This window comes from Panulirus ornatus, chromosome 11 (genome assembly GCF_036320965.1).
Source record: "Panulirus ornatus isolate Po-2019 chromosome 11, ASM3632096v1, whole genome shotgun sequence".
NCBI classification, from domain to species: Eukaryota; Metazoa; Arthropoda; class Malacostraca; order Decapoda; family Palinuridae; genus Panulirus; species Panulirus ornatus.
In genome coordinates, this window is record NC_092234.1 from 34,847,857 (window position 1) to 34,859,712 (window position 11,856).

Sequence of the window (11,856 nt, forward strand, 5' to 3'; positions counted from 1 at the left end):
CATGGGGTGTTCAGTGTTGTAAATGGAAATGGTGAAGAGCTTGTAGATTTATGTGCTGAAAAAGGACTGATGATTGGGAATACCTGGTTTAAAAAGCAAGATATACATAAGTATACTTATGTAAGTAGGAGAGATGGCCAGAGAGCGTTATTGGATTACGTGTTAATTGACAGGCGTGCGAAAGAGAGACTTTTGGATGTTAATGTGCTGAGAGGTGCAACTGGAGGGATGTCTGATCATTATCTTGTGGAGGCTAAGGTGAAGATTTGTATGGGTTTTCAGAAAAGAAGAGTGAATGTTGGGGTGAAGAGGGTGGTGAGAGTAAGTGAGCTTGAGAAGGAGACCTGTGTGAGGAGGTACCAGGAGAGACTGAGTACAGAATGGAAAAAGGTGAGAACAATGGAAGTAAGGGGAGTGGGGGAGGAATGGGATGTATTTAGGGAATCAGTGATGGATTGCGCAAAAGATGCTTGTGGCATGAGAAGAGTGGGAGGTGGGTTGATTAGAAAGGGTAGTGAGTGGTGGGATGAAGAAGTAAGAGTATTAGTGAAAGAGAAGAGAGAGGCATTTGGACGATTTTTGCAGGGAAAAAATGCAATTGAGTGGGAGATGTATAAAAGAAAGAGACAGGAGGTCAAGAGAAAGGTGCAAGAGGTGAAAAAGAGGGCAAATGAGAGTTGGGGTGAGAGAGTATCATTAAATTTTAGGGAGAATAAAAAGATGTTCCGGAAGGAGGTAAATAAAGTGCGTAAGACAAGGGAGCAAATGGGAACTTCAGTGAAGGGCGCAAATGGGGAGGTGATAACAAGTAGTGGTGATGTGAGAAGGAGATGGAGTGAGTATTTTGAAGGTTTGTTGAATGTGTTTGATGATAGAGTGGCAGATATAGGGTGTTTTGGTCGAGGTGGTGTGCAAAGTGAGAGGGTTAGGGAAAATGATTTGGTAAACAGAGAAGAGGTAGTGAAAGCTTTGCGGAAGATGAAAGCCGGCAAGGCAGTAGGTTTGGATGGTATTGCAGTGGAATTTACTAAAAAAGGGGGTGACTGTATTGTTGACTGGTTGGTAAGGTTATTTAATGTATGTATGACTCATGGTGAGGTGCCTGAGGATTGGCGGAATGCGTGCATAGTGCCATTGTACAAAGGCAAAGGGGATAAGAGTGAGTGCTCAAATTACAGAGGTATAAGTTTGTTGAGTATTCCTGGTAAATTATATGGGAGGGTATTGATTGAGAGGGTGAAGGCATGTACAGAGCATCAGATTGGGGAAGAGCAGTGTGGTTTCAGAAGTGGTAGAGGATGTGTGGATCAGGTGTTTGCTTTGAAGAATGTATGTGAGAAATACTTAGAAAAGCAAATGGATTTGTATGTAGCATTTATGGATCTGGAGAAGGCATATGATAGAGTTGATAGAGATGCTCTGTGGAAGGTATTAAGAATATATGGTGTGGGAGGAAAGTTGTTAGAAGCAGTGAAAAGTTTTTATCGAGGATGTAAGGCATGTGTACATGTAGGAAGAGAGGAAAGTGATTGGTTCTCAGTGAATGTAGGTTTGCGGCAGGGGTGTGTGATGTCTCCATGGTTGTTTAATTTGTTTATGGATGGGGTTGTTAGGGAGGTAAATGCAAGAGTTTTGGAAAGAGGGGCAAGTATGAAGTCTGTTGGGGATGAGAGAGCTTGAGAAGTGAGTCAGTTGTTGTTCGCTGATGATACAGCGCTGGTGGCTGATTCATGTGAGAAACTGCAGAAGCTGGTGACTGAGTTTGGTAAAGTGTGTGGAAGAAGAAAGTTAAGAGTAAATGTGAATAAGAGCAAGGTTATTAGGTACAGTAGGGTTGAGGGTCAAGCCAATTGGGAGGTGAGTTTGAATGGAGAAAAACTGGAGGAAGTGAAGTGTTTTAGATATCTGGGAGTGGATCTGGCAGCGGATGGAACCATGGAAGCGGAAGTGGATCATAGGGTGGGGGAGGGGGCGAAAATTCTGGGGGCCTTGAAGAATGTGTGGAAGTCGAGAACATTATCTCGGAAAGCAAAAATGGGTATGTTTGAAGGAATAGTGGTTCCAACAATGTAGTATGGTTGCGAGGCGTGGGCTATGGATAGAGTTGTGCGCAGGAGGATGGATGTGCTGGAAATGAGATGTTTGAGGACAATGTGTGGTGTGAGGTGGTTTGATCGAGTGAGTAACGTAAGGGTAAGAGAGATGTGTGGAAATAAAAAGAGCGTGGTTGAGAGAGCAGAAGAGGGTGTTTTGAAGTGGTTTGGGCACATGGAGAGGATGAGTGAGGAAAGATTGACCAAGAGGATATATGTGTCGGAGGTGGAGGGAACAAGGAGAAGAGGGAGACCAAATTGGAGGTGGAAAGATGGAGTGAAAAAGATTTTGTGTGATCGGGGCCTGAACATGCAGGAGGGTGAAAGGAGGGCAAGGAATAGAGTGAATTGGAGCGATGTGGTATACCGGGGTTGACGTGCTGTCAGTGGATTGAATCAAGGCATGTGAAGCGTCTGGGGTAAGCCATGGAAAGCTGTGTAGGTATGTATATTTGCGTGTGTGGACGTATGTATATACATGTGTATGGGGGGGGTTGGGCCATTTCTTTCGTCTGTTTCCTTGCGCTACCTCGCAAACGCGGGAGACAGCGACAAAGTATAATAAATAAATAAATATAAATATGTACTACATAAATCGATCAATACACCCTAACCCAATTTAAGAATGCACAACTGGTAAAAAATAACTTTCAAAAAATTTCTATTAAAGGAATCATGCTTCAAATTCTATATGAAAACACCATTTGCAGAATGCATTTTTTCCAACGCACAACAATGGGAGAAACTGTTTGGTTTCAATGCACCCTACAACATTTCACTACAATCAATACAAACTACAACTTACAAAGACCATTACATTAAACTACTGTATAATAATCATCCCAAAAGCGTTCATATAATCAGTGGTTTGCTGGACTGGTACCACAATCAATTTTGATATGCTGGCAAAAGCATCTGGGAGCAGTACATACACATGCCCACTGTGTTTTACATAGGTCATGAAATTATTAGACAATCAAAAAATCAATACTATGAAAACCAGAAGATCCTGCAAGCTACATGTTCACATTTCCTACAGCAGTTGCCAGTACCAATAAATGTCTTCTTTTTTTTTTTTTGTATTCTACTCAAACAACATCACTGCTATCAGATCCTGTATTACCCTCTCACAAAAATGGTTGGATAATATTCCTTAAACAGATGGCCTGACCTTGAAAGTCCAATTAGGAGTGTGAAAAAGAAAGTAAATCAACTTTTTTCCCTTTATGAAATGATACATAAGCATTCAAAAGTAACAAAATACAAAAAAGTTATATACCCTTACCTCATGTTGGCTTAGTCTGCTGCTGACTGAGCAGAGAAAGGGTGAGAGTATCATGTCTGACACTTCTTGGTGTGAGAGGACAATAGGATGAAATGTTTGACAGTTCCTTATAAGAGAAAATAATGATGCGAGGATAATGTTTCATTCTTTCTTCTTAGCTTCTTTTCCTCACTTTTCTCTAATTTCATACACAGGCACAGCAATGTGACAAAAATAAATCATCAAAGCCTCTCAATCTAGCCTTCAACATGAGGAAGACTGGCAAGCAAGTATGGAAAAGAAAGATACTAAAAGATCCATTTCTTTCTTTCTATCTATCTATATATCTGATGCCAATTCCTTCCAGGAACTTCCATCAAAGGGGTGGCCATAGCAAAACAGTTTCCACTTATCTCTGTCATCATGTCATCATATGCCTCCCCCTGCACAGGCAATTCCATGCATTCTTCCACCATTTCTCTCCCTCCAGTACTCTTCCACTTTATTTTTCCATGTCACAGGTGGTCATCCACTCACATCAACCCCTTTAATTGCACTATCATACACTCTCCTTGCAAACTCCTAGTCTTGCATTCTTTACACATGCCCAAACCAATTCAGAGTACTATGCTTCACCCACAATACCATTCCACGATTCATTCCCTTTGCATTCACTGCCATGATACATCCCTCAGACACTGCTTCATTTCTTTCTTCATTCCATCTAGCCATAGGAGCATCAAATACCTTGTTTTGGTTACATGGGTCGGGGTTGGGAGAACTGTGCTGTCCCTTAACCCTTTCTTCACTTCCATACTTACACCTCCATTATTCTATTAAGGGTACCAATGACTCTTCAGTCCATTCTGCTTTCTCCTACCATATCACCAAACTTACCCAAGATAGCTCCTAAATTTTTAAATCCTCTCACTTCTTCCAGTCTTTCCCCCCACATACCTATAACAGTTAAGTACACTTTCCTCTCTCTATCTAAAGGGTTTTGCAGAATTTATATTTTCACTCTGTTTCCTTTCAAGCACCACTACTTTGGTTTTACTCACATTTACCCTAAATTGTGTATGTTTAAACACATCATAAAAGACACTTCCAACCTTTTACAACTCCTCTCTCAACAAACAATACAGTATCATCCACAAACAGACTTCTCACTAGTCACCATACCTCACTCTCACACTCCATCTCTGCAGCCCCATTTCCCTTATTCTGTTTTCATCTCTCTTATCACTTTCCCTAACTCTGCTTTCACCTCTCTTATTCATCCATCCATATATTTCTTAAAAAGCCACAGTGCCATCATACATCTCTTCCTTACACCCACATGTATACTGAAACTTTTGCTCAACTCTCTATTCACTATCAGACATGCAATTGCTACTCTATAAAAGGCTTTCCCACCATCCAACAATTGTCCCCCTACCCAATACACCATTAACACATCCCATACCAAATCCCACATGACTATCACAAGCTTTCTCGAGATCCATAAAAGCTACATACAACTTCTCACCTTTCACTGAATACTTTTCCATAATAATTTTCAGCACAAAAAACCGATCCACATATCCCCTACCTTTCTTAAAATAAAACCCTGTTCCTCACTTTTTATGCATTCAGCCACTTTCACCACTCTATCAATCAACACTCTTACATACACTTTTCCTTGTATACTTAACTTATTCTCCTGTAAGTGCTATATACAGCCTGAGCACATTTTCTTTCAAACATAAGAACAATAATAGCTTTCACCCAATCCACAGGCGCAACATTTTGTTTCCATGCTATATTAAATATCAAATGAATCCCATCAATTAAACTTTCTCCTCAATATTTCAGCATTTTAGCCATAAACCCACCACTCCAGATGCCTTTTCTACCTTCAGCCTCATTATCACCCTTTTTACCTCCCTTTCTGGAATAGGCCCTTGCACTTGTATCCTCTTCCTCCCATCTTCCATACCCATGCATGTAACAAATGCTGCTTCGCCTTTCCCACATTCATCAGTCCTTCAAAATACTCTTTCCATTTTCCTTTCACTTCCTTCTTTTGATTCAGTAACTTACCTTCCTTACTTCGCACATTAACAGTTCCGCTCTTACATCCACCTCTTTCTTATTTCACCTCCTTCCAGCACAATTCATTATTTTCCTTTAAGTTTTCATTCAACTTTTTTTCCAAAATCTTCATCAAATCTGCTTTCCTCTATCAGCTTCTAAACATTCCACTCACACATCCTATATTCTTCCCTTCTCCTTTGCTGAACTTCCACAGGTACATTCCTTTCTATATAAAGAACATTCTACAGTACTCTCATTTCACATATAGCAACATTTGTATTGAACTTTATTTAGAAGCAATTTTGCACTAACTTTGTGCAAGGGTTCAGAGTGAATAGCATACTGAAGGATTTGTTTGTTTGCTTACACAGAACATTCAACTCACCTCATACAAACTCTTATTTCATACACTAGCACAATATTTGAGGTGAGCAACATGAATCTATCAAAAAATATCATACCTTTAGCATGAACCTTCATTGTGTGGAAGATTGGCTGGACCATGTGGCAATGATAATGAAGGTGTTTTTTCATCTACCTCTTTAACCATTAATGACCAAAGTCTTCTTTTACCGCAGGACTACATAAAGAGACAATTACACACAACTATTATATAATCTCTTCCACAAACACAAGTCCAGTGAGAGGACTCCAATGTAAGCCTCCCTTCTTACATGATCCTGCTAAAATCACATTCTAAGTCACCAACACCTTCACACTTTTCAAGTTGATTTCTTTCACTATCCTCACTAACCGACATCCATTAGTTTAGTTTTGTTTACACTTAAAGTTACACAAAAAAAGTCTTTAAAAAAAATCACACGTAATTTTGTCTAAATCTTTTTGGAAAAAATCTTTGACACATGTACATCCATGTATGAAAGGCTTCCTAGGAACACTTTTGTAAACTGGGGTATGCCATTGTATTGTAGTAATCCGAAAGTCACGTTTCTCTGCATGCAGCTGCTACAAACACCATACTGCTTCTTTAGGTTACACCTCAACCTGCCTATATCTAATTACCGCAAAATTTCAACTTTCTGATGAAAAGGCAAACATAAAACATTTCCTCTTCAAACCACTACAGTCAGCACTATCCTTTGGACACTTGTTATATGCCACTAAAAGGGCAAAATGAGAGAGGAAAAAATCTGAGAAATAATAGTAAGAATGGAGTGGTACCACCCTAAATTCACACTGAAAGAACAATTATGAACTTGTGACTTGGGCTACAGCAATGATTCAAAAACAAAGAGCAACCTTTGGAATCTTATGTGCCATTTTGGCAGGAATAGTCAATATACAAGCATTCAAATTTTGGATGTTTTCAGACTATGGATATTTAGACAAATCTGTATGTACTAATATACAATCAATAAAGGCACCATCATCAACCATCATCATTTTTATTAATATGAAAGCCTAAAATTCTACTTCTACATAAGCTTTTAAAATAGGAACACTAGCAGAATTTAAATCCCTTTCTAACAAATTTTGCAGTTCTATACCACAAACTGATATGCACAGATTTACACTTGTACATAAAATGCCACTTTTAAAGTCACATTACTTTCTCATCACATACATATTCCTAGTATATGATAAAAAATGTCCACAAGCACTGAGACTATATATCTTTTGGTAATATACCAGCAGAGGTTTGTTCAGCCTCATATTTGGTGATGAAGCAGCAGCTTAACTCAACCTCTGCAAACACCTCAGTGGTGTCCATGGCAAATTATTTGTCTGAATGAATGTAGCCTTAGCCAATCAGCAACAGCTAACAGGCTGATGACACTGGATCCATCTCCTACTAACTTCTCAAGGGTTAAGCATTTTGAAGAACACAAGCAATGGCAACAGTATGAAAGAAAAAATTCAAAAAAAGGTGAGGAAGGCTGGACAGGGTGGAGAGAATTTTTTTCAGCCTTCAAAACCTGCATTACTCTCTTTTGCAGTCTGTTCTGGAAGCACTGAGAGCACATATAGACAAAGGAGTGTCAGATAAAAACCTTAAGACAAAGCTGAACACAAAGATCCCATATTGATGACCTGAATGAACTCTGGTTCTGTTTCTTCTACAGGAGTTCCCACAACCACCAGGTATGTTCACTAGCTTAACATATTGATCAACGAAGGTAGAGAATGGATATCAAACATCTGATTTTCTTTAATGAAACATTCCATGGGGAGGATAAGGTAGAGAACACCTTCTCACAAAACAGCTCTAGTGTAATGCCCAGATCAAGCCAATGTAATGCCCAGATCAAGCCAATGTGGGGTGACCAAAGTCCACAGAACACAGAGAATGCTCATGATATGTTTTACAGTCTAGCACAGGAGCCCTGCTAAAGTTGTCTGAGCCATACCAATTTAATAAACGTACTCTCAAAGCAAGTACCAGAGATAAACAGGATATAAATTTTGCCAAAATGGATGAAAGACCTGAGAACACAAATAAAATAAATCATTTGTGCAAATTTAGTGAAAGCCTAAAGGTTCTAAGAAAAGCAAAAGGCATATGTCATGAAGATATTTAGCCAATTTACTAGTATGAATGATATGGGTTACTATTAGGTTAATTTCCTTTTTGCAAAAATTTGGGTTTTAGGATTATATAAACACAGTAGCGACTAAACAGGGGTCAATACTGCAAGCCCTCTCTTCGATGGCAGGGATGGGAGGACCATTCCTCTGACCAGAGGAGTGAAATTTCCTTTCTGATTTTATTTATTCATCTTTTATTCATCTCCTTAATGCCTGTTAGGACTAAACCCTAAACTTAGGATAGGGGTTATTAAGGGCATCCTCAAGAAGCAAAAGCTAGTTAGCCTTGTTCTTTAGTGCCAAAGGCTAAAGGACTCTAACAGAAGGCACAAGTCACTTTAAAGACATCAAATTCTTAAAGGAAGGCAATGTATCCAAGCAAACTGTAACAATATATGTAGAGAGGCAAAAGATATATAAAATGTCATATGTTACTTTACTCCAAACCTTTCCCTGATGAAGTTTCAGAAAAACTGTGTTTATAAAAAAAACAGAATCCAGGACTAGGGTAGTGGTTCTGGTAATCCAAAGGGCTTAGAGAAGAATGTCTACTTCAAGGTATAAATGAAGGAACCTCTGGCAACAAGTTGTGACTCACCAGGGACCCGCACACTACGATGCCTCAAAAAACAGACAGTTAAAATGAAACTTTACTAGAAGAACATCTGGGGGAAAGCTAATTCTGGTTCTAATAACTTCCATACACAGGATGGTCACTCTTCTAATACAAAAATACTATAAAATGTTACGTTGTTTCATTGTTCACGTTCCTGTTCAGAGACTTTAACAAAAGCAGTGCCAGTAGGTTCTTTACACTATCAGCTGTTGTTATAGTGCTTTTGCTCCACAATTTTCCGGTTTCAAAGCCCTGCCCACTTTATAACTACAAATGTTTGAGTCAATCCCACACTGTATATCAACTGCAGGTTGTAAGGAATCCAGGTACTACTTCCAGCAAAATCTATCAAGTATAAGATGCGCATCAGTAAAGTGATAAATTCCCAAAATCTGAGCTTATATCTTCAATAATCTTTACCTAATACAGACATCATAAGAATCACAAATTTTTCAACTATCATTGATATACAAAAAAACAAAACTTCTTTGGGCAGTTAGGTTAGACTATCATAGGTTCTCTTGATTTCTTCATGTTTCACAGATTTTGCTTAATCAACCCTAAATTTTCCTGATCTAAAGTCTTCTCGACAACTGTCTTATCTTACTGACTATAGTTTGCAGCACTAGCTCAAATGTTATCTTAACAACAGTTTACTTTATCGAATTTCCTTTGCACCGCCTCTTCGTATGGAAAAGGTTGCTATGGTTGGAATGTGGCAAATTAGGGTATGGTATCAGAACCATCCATGTGGGAGCCAGTAAGGCTGACTGCCTACTGTATTCCCATTACTTTGTCTAGCCTTCAAAACAGAAACATGCTCGGGTTCCACTGCAACCCCAGAGAATCTAGTGCACTATTAATTGATATTTCTCATCAAACTGACATTCATTAGATTGTCGACATCCAGTTGATGAATCCAGTAATAAGAAAACATTAGGACATACACTATCTGGTATAATAACACTAGACCCCATTGGTGCCCAGTCCTGGCCAACCAACCCTGTGTCTCCAATACTTCATAACAGAATGTCACTATATCTAACATACTCATTCATGAGGAGGACATTGACATGTTATTCTTCCACTTCCATAAGTTGTTGTAATTGTGGTGGTTTTAAACTATAACCTGACCTTAATCCTTCAAATGAATGAAATATACATTTAAATATCATTCCATCTTAAGTATTGGTGTGTGGAGGAGGGGCTGGGGGCTGCCCTACCCCCCACCCCAGACCAACACCTCCACCAACACCAACATGCAACACAACCAACACAAATAAGTCTTTTATTCTCCCATTACAAAGTACAATGATGAATATCATGATCAATACGGGGAAGGAAATGGTAATGACAAGGCTCACCTAGAGTGAGGAGGAGGAAGGCTGGTGCTGGGGTTCGCCATAACAACCCTGACTGTATTCGGGACTCACAACAACATGCAACCTCATCCATTAAATATATTGTTATTGGTGTTGTAACAAGTGTTATTCTGACTGATTCATGTAAATTATGATTAATGATATCATCATGGCTGCTAAGAGATAGACAGACATGGTAAAAAGACTTTGAGATAATATAAGTATTTTTTTTCACTATTTACCACCACCCATTGACGCATATTGGAGAAGGAACGAGCAATGTGGCAGCCATCATGGGTGATATACATGAATATGAGAAGAAATAAACCAATAAAAAAGCCTTGTATATTCTTAAAAGCCCTCCATCATGCCAAAGCCAAGAACTTAAGCTTAGTCACAACCGATAGCAGGAAAAACGGGGCAAAAAAAAAAACAGTACCCCAAAGTGATACGAGTTATAGAGTTAAAAGCAGGACATGTTTTCATCAATGAAATAAACTGATATAGTTCATAAATATATATATTATGACGCGTAACAATATTGACCAGTACACTATATCGCAACTACCTTTTAATGATGATACTTGCCACTGGAAATGATCTATCTCCTTTAAGAACTGAGAATTGTTTCAAAATATTGAGTATGTTCATACTGGTTTGCTTGAAATTTATTTCGTTAGCAAAGTCTATCTATAGGTTTAGCACATTAGGTTTTTAAAATGTCCGTAACTTGGCAATGAGAGAGAGAGAGAGAGAGAGAGAGAGAGAGAGAGAGAGAGAGAGAGAGAGAGAGAGAGAGAGAGAGAGAGAGAGAGAGAGAGAGGTTCACCAGAATTAGTTCTATAGACACATATCAAGAGGATTATTTCTGACATGAGCTGATTACTGAATTTTAGCCTTCTTTGATATGAGTGAAAAATTCTACCCAGTGTTTGTCATTTGTTATAGATGCATTCCACTCCAGTACTTTACAATTTTTTTTCTAAATAAAAGGATAATAAATTTGCATAAAACTACATATTCTTTTCGGTACAATGTGATCAGATGGGGAAGTTTTATTGAAACCTCAGTACCTCAGTACTGAAGCTAATGCTTAAAGTACATACAATAATTTTCTGAAGTATTAACCCTGTTTGTGAAATTATAAAGTTATCTGAAATAAGTTACAACTTCGATAAAGTTCAAGGTACACAATTACCTTACATGATAAAAAAAAAAAAAATATGGAGTAATAAGTGAAAAAAAATTATAATGTGTTCATACTATACAAACATTTTTCTTTACCTAAACTAAATCATTAATGTCGCACTGCTTCGTAGATTATGGCTGACTAATACATTATAAAAGTAGTACTATGAGCCAAACATCAATATACAATTCATAGTACAGTGGTCAGTGAGCGTGGCTAATGATCTCTGGGTCATGTTAACAAACTAATTTCATATAAATCATAAGTAACATCTGCATTCACAATATCGTTATAAATTTTCGTATTTGAAAGTTAATACAAAGTGAAGGGGATCATAGTAGAGTAAAACTTTGTTATAATGTTACTATTATCATCTTAGCCACAAAAATATCATACATAATTCAAAACCATATCGTACCTTAGTTAGTCAAGTCTTTCCATCATGAGAGCAAACTGTTGTCTGCAGTGAGCCAACTACCTGATTGGCCTCTTGCGCTGATACCCGGCTATATAAGAGGCAGGAAGGTCAGGTCTCGAAGTCGAATGTCGCAAGCTCTGACCATGACCCCTGAGGGTGGACTGAGAGCGGCTCTTCATATGGGAAAGTGTCAGTTCACCTATAATTACAGCGATATCTTATATCTGCCAGTGCCAAGCATCAAGTATGGATGTCACGGGGTAATATCACAGCTACGGCAGTAGGTCAGGTC

General features: G+C 38.5%; 1 protein-coding gene across 6 annotated transcripts in view; it reads right to left on the reverse strand.

Moving 5' to 3' along the window:
- Positions 1-10,109, reverse strand: part of LOC139751395 (BLOC-2 complex member HPS3) — a 186,387-nt gene extending 176,278 nt beyond the window's left edge. For 2 of the 6 annotated variants that reach the window (XM_071666777.1, XM_071666775.1), the window contains exon 1: positions 9,961-10,109. In XM_071666777.1, coding sequence (XP_071522878.1) covers positions 9,961-10,001 — 41 coding nt within the window. In that variant the 5' untranslated portion in view covers positions 10,002-10,109. The remainder of the gene's footprint in view (positions 1-9,960) is intronic. The other 4 variants (XM_071666779.1, XM_071666778.1, XM_071666776.1 and 1 more) reach the window with 3 other exon arrangements.
- Positions 10,110-11,856: the final 1,747 nt, after the last annotated feature.